This window comes from Sus scrofa, chromosome 17, assembly GCF_000003025.6.
Source record: "Sus scrofa isolate TJ Tabasco breed Duroc chromosome 17, Sscrofa11.1, whole genome shotgun sequence".
Classification (NCBI taxonomy): domain Eukaryota; kingdom Metazoa; phylum Chordata; class Mammalia; order Artiodactyla; family Suidae; genus Sus; species Sus scrofa.
In genome coordinates this window covers 3,396,519-3,411,931 of record NC_010459.5, presented here as the reverse complement: position 1 = coordinate 3,411,931, position 15,413 = coordinate 3,396,519, and the positions used below count along the sequence as shown (strand labels likewise).

Sequence of the window (15,413 nt, the reverse complement as noted above, 5' to 3'; positions counted from 1 at the left end):
TCGACATTTCTTTATGAAAACCATAAACTATATATATCTATTCTACATTTTCTCTGAAGTTATATACTGATGCAATTCAATATTTTACACATCCACTCTATTTTAACCTCACCATGAAGCAGGTAATGTGCATGCTTATTTTCCATCATCCTCCATCTTTAGGGGATGAAGGGAGTATGGAAAGCAGAGTGACACCAAACTATAGCCAACGCATATTCAGCTCCGTGAACAATCATCAGCACCATTAAATAGTAGTTAACAAGCATTTTTCCCCCTTAGGAAGCATGAAACGAGGAAGAATTTATAAATACTCCCTTACTTATTTTTTTAAAACTCAAAACCAGGAAGCTCTAACATCTGTGGTTTTTTTTTTTCAAAAAAAAAAAATATATAGCCGATTTACAATGTTTCTTCAATTTCTGTTGTACAGCAAAGTGGCCCAGTGCTGCAGAGTGGGCCCCAGTGCCCATCCATTCCACATGTAACAGTTGGCAACCACCAACCCCAAACTGCCTGTCCATCCCACGCCCTCCCACTCCCCCATGGCAACCACTAGTTGGCCCTCCTTGGCAATGATCTGTTTTTGTTTTGTAGATAGGATCATCTGTGTCATATTTTAGATTCTACAAATAGGTGATATCATATGGTATTTGTCTTTCTCTTTCTGACTTACTTCACTTAGTATGAGAATCTCTAGTTCCAGCCATATTGCTGCAAATGGCATTACTTTTGTCCTTTTTATGGCTGAGTAGTTTGTATATATATATATATACACACACATACCTATCTTCTTAATCCATTCATCTGTTGATAGACATTTAGGTTGTATCCATGTTTTGGCTATTGTGAATAGCGCTGCAATGAACATAGGGTGCATGTATCTTTTTGAATTCATGTTTTGTCTGCATATAGGCCCAGGAGTGGGACTGCTAGATCATAAGGAAGTTTTATATTTAGTTTTCTGAGGTACTTCCACACTGTTTTCCACAGTGGTTGTATCAATTTATATTCCTACCAACACTGAAGGAGGGTAACTTTTCTCTACACCCTCTCCTGTTTTTGTTATTTATTGACTAGTTAATGAGGGCCATTCTGACTGTTGTGAGGTGGTACCTCATAGCAGTTAAATTAGTGATGTTGAGCATTTTTTCATATGCCTGATGGCCATCCGTATATCTTTGTAGGAGAAATGTCTATTTAGGTCTTCCGCCCATTTTTCACTTGGGTTGTTTCTTTTTTTGTTTTTGCTTTTTTTGCTGCTGTGTTGTGTGGGTTGTTGGTATATTCTGGAGATGTTTTAACATTTACGTATGTTAGTTCCTCTATGCCAGGAAATTGCAAGCTTTGTCTCTATCCTATCCCTAAAGCACTATGAATAGCTTCCTCTCCCCAGTATATACTTTCTGTGAGTCATATACAGTAAAATGAATATGATAATGAAAAAGAAAAAAACCCAAAGAACAAAAATCCACCAGTCATAGAATACAGTCTGCCCTGAAGTAAGGACTCTTAATCCCAGAGGTACTTCCGTATAGGTTCAATGATAAGAAAACACAACTGCTAAATTGTATGTGGTTTGGTTCTTTACTAAGAAGTGAACTTTCACCAAACTGTTTTTCTCCTTATTTTCCTTCAGCATAAATTTTTTTCCATTACAGAAGTGGTCTGCTGTTGTACAGTTCATTACTATTTTTATTTTAGGAGCTTTCATTTTATTATGCAATCCAAGTCTTTCATCAAGAGTTTCTACAAATAAGACGACATATTTTGTCAAAATTATTTAAAAATACATTCTCATTTCCAAAGGAATTGGGATATGGGTTGTTTTAAACAGACAAATATATAAGATAAATGGTTCAGCATTTTTGGAGAGCCTCTTAATTTTATAAGAACAGGATTAAGAAACATTGGAACTGAACAAATCCAGGTTTTCACTTAAATTCAGTCTTTATACACAAAGAAAAATGGTAAAGAAGATTTGAATTATATATCTGACCTCACTGTTTAAGTGCGTTGAATAGCTTTCATAAGCCATCAGCAGATAAGGGAAAAAACAAAACAAAACAAAAAAAAAAACACCAGAAATATGTATAATTCAACATTTTATATTCAGAGTAATTTCAAACATATTGTTTGAAATACTGTTTCAACATACTGTTTGAAAACATGTCTGTTCTCTGCAGCCTGTTACCGACTTCTGAAAGGCTGCCATTGGGGAGTAGACCTACCTGCCAAGATTTTCTTCTCAAGTATGTGTCTGCGAAAGTTAGAATATCTTCTGTTATGCCAGCTCATTAGCTTTCAAGGATTCAGAGGAAAGTCTGGATATCTTTACTGAATGAAGCAACCTGAAAACTGGCCTGATTGTAAAACCCCAAACACTTTTAAACTTAATGACTTCATTGACTGAGACTGACCAGAGAGTAACCAATTACATTAGAGTCGTAATCTCTTTTGCCTCAACTACCATAAAGTGAGAAAATATTTTTAAAATTTCCTTGAAAAAAAATCTTATTTTCCTTACTCTAAAAAGCCAAACTATAAATTTGCATTTATCTACCATAAGTCCATAGAGGTTCTGTCTGAATTTCTAGACTCTAGCTATTATTGCAGAAGGTGGCTGCTTTAAGGTGACCTGCCTGGTCTGCTTATTAGTCTGTCCTATTACATATAAACAGTCATAAAGACCACTAATACTCTGTTGAAAAGAAAAGTGGATGAGCAGCTACTGCAAGAAGGCAAAAGGAACAAATTGACAATTAGCTATAAATACATAAATTTATATACATATGTATTAATAGCTTCATTTTTGATATTGTTTAACATCTTTTGTTACTTTTAAGTACCATTACTTTTCCTCTTCATATTGGGAAAGAGATTTTATTTTTAATTACATATCTAAATTGTTTACTATGTGAAAATCCAAATGATTTTTGGATCTTGACCTTGATTGAATTCAGAAAACTATTCAACTTGAAATTTATTACCAGTTCTCTATAAATACTGATGAATTTTGTGATGAAATTTCTGTGTGGACAATTGTATCACAGGCAAATAATATCTTAAGTAAATAATGTCTCTTTCTTTATACTTTATTCCCTATATTTCTTTTTCTGTTCTTTTGCAATAAGACCACTAGTAAAATGATGAAAAGTAGGTGACTATGGGCATCATTTTAAATTATCACTACTAAGATATTTGCTAGAAATTTAAGACAGCTATAAGCAAACTTTCATAATAAGGTTAAGGCTAACCTCTTAAAATCAAGAATGATGAATTCTAATTTCTACAGTACCTAGTTTTTAATTAATTTGAAAATGCTGAATGAGCCATTCCTGCAACCTGCCTTTTGCTATTTTATATATAGCTAAACTGGGTTGGTAACACATTTTAAAAGCTTTTTATGTCTATGTTCATAAACAGGATTTGCCATGTGCCATGTTACTGCCTCCTATTTTTTGCTATCTCTTCTCTAAATTTACATATCTGGACTTAACATTCTTTTTTGATGGCTATATTTCATTATCTACATCAGAGTGATTTTTAGAATTTCACTGACCTTTGTGGCAACATGTTTCTGGTAAATTTCCTTTACCTGTAGTGAAACATTGCTTGCATTTACAAATTATTTTCTTAAAAAAATATGAACAGCTACTGTGCTAAGTCCTTGTTGATACTGTCATTATTGCTTATATTTGAATAAGGTCCATTTTCACTGAACCAGCTAATAGCTGGAGACTACTCTGGGATGGGAAGAGATTTCATGGCTCAGTGGTTTAATTTTCGTTGTTACAGAGAGTGGCCGTTTACTTAAAATATATCACTTCTGTGTAGTCACACCTCTTTTGTCTCTGAGCAACCGAGCAAGTTCAGGAAGGCTTCTACTACAATCTTCACTCCCCTTGATTTCTTATGATCCTCTGCCAGTAAGAAACATAATCATCATTTCAAAGGTAATTCACTCACTTTACTGGATCTATCTGTGCCTGTACTTTCTGAGTTCTGCCACGCTGGTTCCCCAGGACTGCCTGAGCTGTCATTTACCACCTCTCCAGGTCATCCTTCTGTATCCAAACAAGTTCCAGATCATAGCTGTTCCTTCTCAGAGCACAGTCCCCGTTTTCTGGGAACAAATATTTCCTGCCTATTTTTGAGATCTGCCACTAACAGCAGTCCCTTTAGCACCATTTGTTTCTCTCAGTGAAAAAGGGCCCCGACAAAAAAAGAGCATCTTATACAAGCTGAGCTTGTTTCAGTTGTTTTTGACAAAATTTACAGGTACTTTGGAGTATGGGTTAGTTTTCTCTGTTTTCCAAAACTTCATTTGGAAGTTAATTTTGCAGAGGTTTTATTGTTCTTCATTATGTCCTTAATTTCTAAGAGGAAAATAAAAATTTTCAGAACTAAACTGGAACCATGTTCTTAAAAAAAACCCCAAACTTTAATATAAATGATACCAGAGCCTCATAAAAGAAGTTGGGTAGTTTTCTCTTTTACCATTCTCTAAAAAATCTTGATAACAGTTGATGAATATTTGCTAAAGAATTACTGATCTTGTTGGCTCTCAAGGATTTGCAAATGTTTAATATATTTCTTCCTGACCTAGTTTTAGTTTACACTTTTCCAAAAGTTTTTATCTACATGTAATATAATTTATACATAGCACTCTGATTTTTTTAAGAACTTTTGTTTCAGTTACATGGAAGTAATCATTATGGTGGGATAAGACTTTTCCACATTCTTCCCCCAACCAAAAAAAAAAAAAAAAAAAAAACAAAATTGACCATTGCTCATGGAAAGAGTGCTTTGAAGTGTGTAAGAGAACAGTTTCAATGTATCTAGATCACTACTCCTCCAGAACATCAGAGCATGGAGCCAAGAGAGCCTCTCTGTGATTTCTCCTACAGGGGAAAGTGAGCGTCCAGCTTGCCCAGCTGTGTGGTATGCTACCAGAGACACACTTCTTTCTCAATCCACCCAGAGTACTGAGTCATGAACTGAACAACTAGGAGATGGTGCGTGGCTAGGAAAATAGCAGCCATCGCTCAGAATGGAACATATCAAAGGTATACTCAGGGAATCCACCAGGAAGTCTGCCCATGAGATGCTGAAGACTCCTTACCTATGGATCCCCCAACCAACCTATGCTTTTTACCCACACACCCCCTCATCCTAGGGCCAAGCCTCCTGTGCACACCCTGAAGGTGGTAAAAGTAAGCATTTGAGACAGCTATTAGCACATGCAGAAAGCCAACCAACTCTGCAAGGACTGGGAGAAAGGAGCACACTAGAGCTTTTAACACTACCCTAGGGAAAGCGAGCAACTGGGAGGCTACTGGCACCCATCCTAGCTTAGAAGATTAAGAGAAACTATACAATATTGAGTACCCTCACAAAAGGGAACAAAAAGTGTAGAACAGGCCTGCCCACAGAAAAGATCTGAGAAAACCTCAGAATCCCTAAGATGGCTGAAAAAAGGAATTTCTCTCCCAAAGCCACTTAATTAATTTTGGAGGAGGTTACAACTTCCTCAAATATGAAGACAGTAATGTATGACTTCCATTTCAAGGAACATGAAAAATCAAAGAAACATGACACCACTAGAGGAAAACAATTTTCCAGTGATCACTAAAAAATAATTCAAAATAGTGTTTTTAAGGAAGCTCACTGAGCTACAAGAAAATACACAAAGGTAATTCCACAAAATCAGAAAAACAATACATGAACAAAATGAGAAGTTTAACAGAGAGCTAGGAATCATAAAAAAGAACCAAACAGATATTTGGGAGCTGAAGAATATGACAAATAAAATGAAAAATACAATAGGGAACATCAACATCAGATTGGATCAATCACAGGAAAGAATCTGTGAAGGAGAGATCACTTGAAATTATCCAGTTGGGGGAACAAAGAAAAAAATAATGAAAACCTACATAATTATGGGATACCCTAGAAGAAATAATCTGTGCATGACTAGAGTCCCAGGAGAAGAGAGGAAAAATAAGGCAGAAGGTTTATTTGAGAAATAACCCAAATGTGGGGGGAGATTTGGAAATTCAAATTCATGAAGCTCATATACTGAACTACCAAATTTCAACACTAAATCATCTTCTCGAAAACAAAATATAATAAAACTGACTAAAATCAAAAACAATTTTAAAAAGCAGGAGAAGGGGAAAAAAACCTCCTATACAAGGGAATCCCCTGTAAGGCTATCAGTGTACTTCTCAGCAGAAAACTTTTAAGCTGGAGAGAGAGGAATGATGCTTTAAAAATGCTAAAAGGAAAAAAAAAAAAAAAAAAAAAAAGCACAAAGCAAGAAAAAATCTCCTGGTAAAGTCGTCCTTCAGAAATAAAGGTTAGTTTAAAAACTGAACAATGTGATATATGGAATGACTGGCCAACAGGGAACTTCTATAGAACACAGGGAATTCTACCCAATACTGTAATAATCTACATTGGAAAATAATCTGAAAAAGAATCGATGTGGATGTGTGTATATATGTATAAATGAATCACTCTATTGTACAGCAGAAATTATAACATTATAAATCAACTATACTTAAATAAAACCTTAAAAAATAATAAAAACTGGGAAAAAAAACTTTCCCAGACAAGACAAAAGGTAAGATGTTCATCATTCAATTGCCTTATAAGAAATCCTGGAAGAACATGCTTAAGGCTAAAGACAATGTTAACAGCAAGTATAAAGTCAAATTCAGAATACTCTAATCCTATAATATGGTGCTTCATTAATAACTTAAATCTAGAATAAAAATTTTAAAAAGTGAACTATGACACTACAAATACAATGCTTTGGGAGGCGAATAAAAGGTAGTTTTTGTATACAAAGTTAAGGTATAAGAGGTTATAGCATCTATAAGATGTCTTATGTAAGCCTCAGGGTAACCGCAAAGAAAAACTAGACCAGATGCCACAAAAGAAAAAGAGAAGGGAATCAAAGCATATCATTACAAAAAAATAAACAATTCATGAAGGAAGATGGCAAGAGAAGAAGAAAGAAACATAGGAAATGCAAAACAGCCAGAAAACAGTAACATTAATAAATCCATGCATATCTATCGACAATTTACTTGAAATGGATTAATTTTTTATTTCTCCAATACGTTATTTTTTTTTTCCTACAGCACGACATGGTGACCCAGTTATGCATACATGTGTACATTCTTTTTTCTCACATTATCATGCTCCATCATAAGTGACCAGACATAGTTCCCAGTGCTACACAGCAGGATCTCACTGCTAATCCATTCCAAAGGCAATAGGCTGCATCTGTTAACCCCAAGCACCCAATCCACCCAACTCCGTCTTGCTCCCCCCTGGGCAACCACAAGTCTATTCTCCAAGTCCATGATTTTCTTTTCTGTGGAAAGGTTCATTTGTGCCATATATTAGATTCCAGATATAAGTGATATAATTTGGTATTTGTCTTTCTCTTTCTACTTCACTCAGTATGAGAGTCGATAGTTCTGTCCATGTTGCTGCAAATGGCATTCTTTTGTTCTTTTTTATGGCTGAGTAGTATTCCAATGGGCATATATACCACATCTTCCTAATCCAATCATCTGTTGATGGACATCTGGGTTCTTTCTATGTCTTGGCTACTATGAATAGTGCTGCATTGAACATGTGGGTGCATGTTTCTTTTCCAAGGAAAGTTTTGTCTGGATATGTGCCCAAGAGTGGGATTGCTGGGTCATATGGTAGTTCTATGTATAGATTTCTAAAGTGCCTCCATACTGTTCTCCATAGTGGTTGTACCAGCTTACATTCCCATCAACAGTACGGCAGAGTTCCCTTTTCTCCATACCCCCTCCAGCATTTGTTATTTGTGGACTTATCAATGATGGCCATTCTGACCGGTGTGAGACAGTATCTCATGGTAGTTTTGATTTGCATTTCTCTAATAATCAGGGATATTGAGCACTGTTTCAAGTGCTTGTTGGGCAACTGCATATCTTCTTTAGAAAAATCTTTATTCACGTCTTTAGCCTATTTTTTTCAATTGGGTTGTTGGCTTTTTTGCTGTAGATGTATAACTTGTTTGTATGTTTTAGAGATTAAGCTCTTGTCAGTTGCATCATTTGAAACTATTTCCTCCCATTCTGTAAGTTATCTTTTTGTTTTCTTTTGGGTTTCCTTTGCTATGCAAAAGCTTGTCAGTTTGATTAGGTCCCATTGGTTTATTTTTGCTTTTATTTCTGTTGCTTTGGGAGACTGACCTGAGAAAATATTCATAAGGTTGATGTCAGAGAATGTTATGCCTATGTTCTCTTCTAGGAGTCTGATGGTGTCTTGTCTTATATTTAAGCCTTTAAGCCATTTTGAGTTTATTTTTGTGCATGGTGTGAGGATATATTCTAATTTCATTGATTTGCATGCAGCTGTCCAGGTTTCCCAGCAATGCTTGCTGAAAAGACTATCTCTTTCCCATTTTATATTCTTGTCCCCTTTATGAAAGATTAACTGGCCATAGAAAAAATCTCAAATCGACAACTTAACCTTCCACCTAAATGAATTAGAAAAAGAAGAACAAACAGAAACTAAAGCCAGTAGAAGGAAGGAAATCATAAAGATCAAAGAGGAAATCAATAAAACAGAGATTCAAAAAACAATAGAAAAAAATCAACAAAACCAAGAGCTGGTTCTTTGAAAAGGTAAAGAAAATGGACAAACCTTGGCTAGACTCACCAAGAAGAGGAGAGAAAAAACCCAAATTAACAAAATCAGAAATGTAAAAGGAGAAGTCACAAGGGATACTACAGAAATACAAAAAACCATGAGAGAATACTATCAACAATTGTATGACAACAAATTTGACAACCTAGAAGAAATGGACAACTTTCTAGAGATTTACAGCTTGCCAAAACTGAATCAAGAAGAAATAGATCAAGTGAACAGACCGATCACTAGAAATGAAATTGAAGATGTCATTAAAACACTCCCTACAAATAAAAGTCCAGGACCAGATGGCTTCACAGGCGAATTCTACCAAACATACAAAGAGGAACTTATACCCATTCTCCTTAAACTTCTTTAAAAGGTTGAAGAAGAAGGAACACTCCCAAAGACATTCTACGATGCCACCATCACCGTAATTCCAAAACCAGACAAAGATACCACCAAAAAAGAAAACTATAGGCCGATAACTTTGAAGAATATAGACACAAATATTCTCAACAAAATTTTAGCCAACTGGGAGTTCCCGTCGTGGCGCAGTGGTTAACGAATCCAACTAGGAACCATGAGGTTGTGGGTTCGGTCCCTGCCCTTGCTCAGTGGGTTAACAATCCGGCGTTGCCGTGAGCTGTGGTGTAGGTTGCAGACGCGGCTCGGATCCCGCGTTGCTGTGGCTCTGGCGTAAGCCGGTGGCTACAGCTGTGATTCAACCCCTAGCCTGGGAACCTCCATATGCCGCGGGAGCGGCCCAAGAAATAGCAAAAAGACCAAAAAAAAAAAAAAAATTTAGCCAACTGGATCCAACAACATATAAAAAATATCATACACCACCGCAGGGGGATTCATCCCAGGTTCACAGGGATGGTTCATCATACGGAAATCAATCAACATCATATACCACATTAACAAAAGAGAAGTCAAAAACCACATGATTATCTCAATAGATGCAGAAAAAGCATTTGACAAAGTACAATGTCCATTCATGATCAAAACTCTTACCAAAGTGGGTACAGAGGGAACGTTCCTTAACATAATAAAAGCCATTTACGACAAACCCACAACAAATATAATATGCAATGGAGAAAATCTGGAAGTCTTCCCATGAAAATCCGGAACAAGACAAGGATGCCCACTCTCACCACTCTTATTCAGCATGGTACTGGAAGTCCTAGCCACACCAATCAGACAAACAAAAGAAGTAAAAGGCATCCAAATAGGAAGAGAAGAGGTAAAACTGTCACTGTATGCAGATGACATGATACCGTATGTAGAAAACCCTAAGGACTCAACCCCAAAACTACTTGAACTGATCAACAAATTCAGCAAAGTAGCAGGCGATAAGAGTAACATTCAGAAATCAGTCACATTTCTGTATACTAACAATGAAATATTAGAAAAGGAATACAAAAATACAACACCCTTTAAAATTGCACCACAAAAAATCAAACACCTGGATATATACCTAAGGAAATGAAAGACTTATATGCCTAGAACTATAGAATATTAATCAAGGAAATTAAAGAAGATGTAAAGAAATGGAAAGCTCTTCCATGCTCTTAGGTTGGAAAAATTAATGTAAAAATGGCCATATTACCCAAAGCAATCTCCAGATTCAATGCAATCCCTATCAAATTACCCATGACATTTTTCCCAGAACTAGAACAAACAATCCAGAAATTTATATGGAACCACAAAGACCCAGAATTGCCAAAGCAATCCTGAGGAATAAAAACCAAGCAGGAGGCATAACTCCCCCAGACTTCAGGCAATATTACAAAGCCACAGTCATCAAGACATTGCGGTACTGGTACCAAAGCAGACATCCAGACCAATGGAACAGAATAGAGAACCCAGAAATAAACCCAGAATGTCATTTTTTTAAAACCACAATTTCTTTGTTCTTAGAACTGAGTAGTAATAATCCTTTACATATTCTATGTGACAGTACATAGTTTTCTACTGCATTTTGATCCATGATAATTTCGGGCCTTTGATAGAGGTATTAAATCTGTTTATATATAATGTACATAAGTATATTGATATGCTGTATCTAGGTCTGTCATTTTTTAGTTGTATTGGGTTTTTTGTGTTTTATTCCTGTTTCTCCTTTCATACCTCCTTTTTTGTCAATTATATATACATATATTTAGTGTTCCATTTTAATGACCATATTGGCTTTCCAGCTATATCTCTGTATTATGTTTTTAACTGTTCTCTGAGGATTACAGTATATATCTTATACTCATTTCAGCCAATTTAGAGTTGATATCGAACCACATAACATCAAATATGGAAATTTTCAACAACATATCTCAACCTATCCTTTAACATGCTATTGTCACATACACACACAAACAAAACCACCAATCATCAATGCAGTTTATAATATTTTGCTTTAAACAGTCAAATATCTTTAAAATAAAAGAAGCAGAGAAAAATATTAACCCTCTATAATCAGGAAAGCTTCCTTTTCTAGTAATAATTTAAGTCTATTTGCATATCAATACTATGCTATTTATTACTATTTTACACCAATATTTTAATTAGTATAAATATTAAATATCAGATATATATCACTGAATATAATACATGATGTCTATATTTCCATTTTATTAGATAATTATATTTTTAAAATTTGGCACAATCATAATCAAAGGGAAGAAAATCCTTTTGGTAGAAACTAAAATTGGATCATGTTCACCTGGATTCTCCTAGCACTATTCTAACAGGTTTCCTGATACCAGACTTACTCTTCAATCGATTGCCCTGCCCATTTCCACCACAGTGATCATTCTAAACATAAACTATGTTACATGCTCTGGGAAGCCTGTCGTGACTTCCCCACTCAGATTAGGTATCCTTCCTATGGATTTCTGTAATATTCTGTGCTCACCTCCATCACAGCATGCATATTACACTGTATTTATATTTTTATTAGTTTGTATCCCCTCGGTGAATCATTTACAGGTAGGGTTTACATCTTGTCTTTACATCCCCAGTACCTAACAAATATCAAGCACATAATAGAGACACAAGAAAAGAGTTGCTGGAAAAAAACAGCTGAATGAGTATATTTCCAAACTACTAATTCTGATGAATTCTTACTATACTTCTAAATATATTCAACATTCATTTATCTAGAACTTGTAATATGCCAAGTATACATGGAAAGACATTATATTTTAATAGTGAATAGTAGAAGGAAAATAGCAGTCTAGACTAAAGGTAAACTTAAATTATATCACCTAAGCCTTAAAAATTTTTTTTCTTCTTATCCAGACTTGATTTCCATTATAGTAATAACCTGGCTCATTTGTTAAATATCATACAAGTTATAGTCTCACAGAAAGAAGTAGGGTAAATGTGATAGCATACCAAAGATACCATGGCCCAACCAGTCTTGTTATAGATGAACTCCAAGTTGTTCCTTCTCAAATAGAGCAAACCACCAACAAGTGACACCAACAAGGCCAAAGCAATGGTGCCAGAGTAGTTGGGTGGTCTGAAGACTCGAATCTGCAAGAATACAATGACAAATTTTTAATTTGAAGAAAAATATTAATCTTTTTCTCTTGACCATATTCTAGTCTTCTGATCTTTCACACAAATAATTCAGAAAAATGCCACCTTATTTTTCACACCTGTCACTAGCATTCCTTTTGTTCTCTATGGGTCAAAAATATATGCCTTAAAACATTATGGTTGCATAAAAAAGATTTGCTCTTCAGTGCTTTTAGATGAATACAGTTAAACATTTGCAAAACCTACTTATACTCAACCCAGCGCTGCTGTGGTTCACCCATGGAACATGGGACATCTGGTAAAAAACAGAAGTGAAATTGTGGGTACAATATTTGTCTTATTTCAAATTGGGATTTTTAAAAGGCTTTTTAGAACAGCTTTACTGAGATATAACACACATGCCATACAATCCACCCACTGAAAGCATGCAATTCAATGATTTTTAGCATATTCATGAAGATGCGCGGCCATCACCAGAGTCAACATCAGAACATGTGAATCACTTCAAAAGGAAATCCAATGCCCTTTAGCATTCACTCCCATCCTCCTCGCAACCAACAGCCCTAAGCAACCACCAACCAATTTACTTTCTGTCTCTACATATTGCTTTATTCTGGAATTTCATATCATATGCAGTCTTTTGTAATTGGTTTTTTCACTTAATCTTTTCAAGGTTCATACTTGTAAAATGTGCCACTACTTCATTCCTTTTTATGACTGAATATTTCGTTGTATGGATATCACATTTTGTTTATCCTTTAATCAGTTACTCAGTTGATGGGTATGTGGGTTGTTTTCACTTCATGGTTATTATGAACAACGCTGCTACATTTGCATTCTTGTACAAATTCTTATGTAGGCATATGTCTTCATTTCTCTCAGGTATATACACCTAGGTCATATAGAAACTCTACGTTTAATGGTTTGAGGAACTGCCAAACTGTTTACCAAAGCAGCTACACGATTTTACAGTCCCACCAGTGGTATATGAGGAGTTCTATTTCTCAGCTTACTTGCCTAAGCTTATTATCTCACTTTTTGATTCTAGCCATCCTAGTGGGTGTGAAGTGGTATCTTACTGTGAGTTTGAGATGTATTTTCCTGATAAAAAATGGTGTTGAGTAACTGCCCAATTTTTAATCGGGTAGTCTTTTTATCATTGCATTATAAGAGTTCTGCATATATACTAGATATGAGTCCCTTATAAGAAAAATGATTTGAAAATACATCCCCCATTCTTGGGTTGTCTTTTCAGTTTCTTGATGTTGCTTTCTTTAAAAAGCAGTTGAAACTGATAATCAAAAACATGATTTCACAGGATGTTCAGATCTTGGTTCCCTACTAAAAGAAACCAAGGTCCTAGGAGAGATACCTAAGTGAGCACTGGGTAGAATGATATGTAGATACAAGATAATCCTGAATACACTGTTACATTAGAAAGTAAAAGAAAATGATGGACACGTTACAAGGACAGAGAAGTGAGCATGAAGGTGCTCAGAGTAGTCAACTCTAGAAAAATTTTAGCACTAAAATATTTAAGTATACTGATACCTTACAAACCAATGGAGAAAAAAGCAATTCATAAGTTCGTACCAATGAATGAATGATAAAGAGGGGAATGATTGAATGATAAAATGCTAAGGGCCAACTAGAAATATGGAAAAAAGTGCTAGAACTGGAACATTATCCTTTTGCAACCATCATGATAAAATCTGGATCTGGCAAGAATCATCAGTGGATAGTAAATATTGACAAAATTTTGATGAGGAGTACAACATTTGCATGATCTTAAAGTGCCTCAACATCATCAGTTTACTATTTAGAAAGAAAAGGGAAAAAAAAAAGAATAGTAATTATTTAATGGAGAAATTATTAGCCTACGCCATAGCCACAGCAACACAATGAGTGAGGCCAGGGATCAAATCCGCATCCTCATGGATCTAGTCGGTTTCGTTACCACTGAGCCACAATGGGAATGCCTGGAATTGTTCCACGTTAAAAGAAGCCAAAAAGACATGACTAACTAAACGTAATACCAGGTTCTAGACTGGACCTTGTACTGGAGGTGGGGAAATGTTATAAATAAAGGCTAGTATTAAGTCAACTGACAAAATTAGAATATGTATAAAGGCTCAAATAGAAATATTTTATCAATGTTATTTGTGAAAGTGATAACTGTACTGTCCTTATGTATTTCTTAGGAAATGTAATTTACCTTAAAATGGTTTGGCAAAAAAATTGTGTGTGGTTAAGTATGTGTGTAGAGACAGGGTGGAGGAAGAGTAAGAAAATTATAATAGCAAAGGAAAAGCCGTAAAAAGTTAACAATCTGTGAATCCTCATAAAGGGTACAGTGAAACTATACTAGTTTCCTTTGTGCCAGTTAATTTTTTTTTCAGCAGATTAATAGTTTAATATATTTTTAGTGTACAGAAGGGAAAGTTGTAAAAGAAAAAATACTATGATGAAAATGAGTTTGAAAATATGCATTTTTATTTGTGAAACTTTTTAAAGTTTGAAGTTATTTCCAAATATACATATATATATTCAAATATATATATATATATATATATTTACAAATGTGAATCCATCAGCTAACAATGTTTAAGTATAATAAATGGGTTAGAATCATTTCTGATTAAAATTCAGTATTTCTTATAAAGAATTAATAGCGCTTTTCAATATTACCCTTAATATTCTATACCAAATAATACATTGTAGAACTGAATATCTGCCAAAACGTTTCCATAAAGTGACAAGAATTAGTAACTTTAGTAATATCATTAAATACCTATATTATTTATTTACAATGATGTAGTATAATATGACAGACATCTTTCTTAACCGATAATAAATGTGTTTATACCTTATGGTAAAAAGTAATGCCTCTGTATTGCTTTTAAGGTAAATAAAAGAGCTGGACATAATTGTTCACTGTAGAAAATTCTGGTGATATTACGGGACAAAACAGCCATAGTCCTCTACATCGACCTTAACTGCCATCAACATTTTTGGTTCATTTACTTGCTGGATAAAATTGCTACATATCTACACTCATATTTATGCTTTCTGAATTCCTACTATAAATACTGTTTTTCTAACCTACTTTTTCACTTGTTACACTTTGGACTTCTTTCTACATCAAATAGTCTTTTACAAACCATCATCTAGGCTATGGAACATTTAATTAG

At 34.8% G+C, this 15,413-nt stretch overlaps 1 protein-coding gene across 5 annotated transcripts in view; it reads right to left on the bottom strand.

The window, feature by feature from the left end:
- The window catches only part of TUSC3 (tumor suppressor candidate 3), a 194,689-nt gene that overhangs the window by 95,441 nt on the left and 83,835 nt on the right, over positions 1–15,413 (bottom strand). For all 5 annotated transcript variants that reach the window (XR_002340155.1, XM_021078324.1, XM_021078325.1 and 2 more), the window contains exon 5: positions 12,076–12,216. Coding sequence is in view for 4 of the 5 variants with exons in the window: in XM_021078324.1 (XP_020933983.1) it covers positions 12,076–12,216 (141 nt within the window). In the remaining variant the exon portion in view is untranslated. The remainder of the gene's footprint in view (positions 1–12,075; positions 12,217–15,413) is intronic.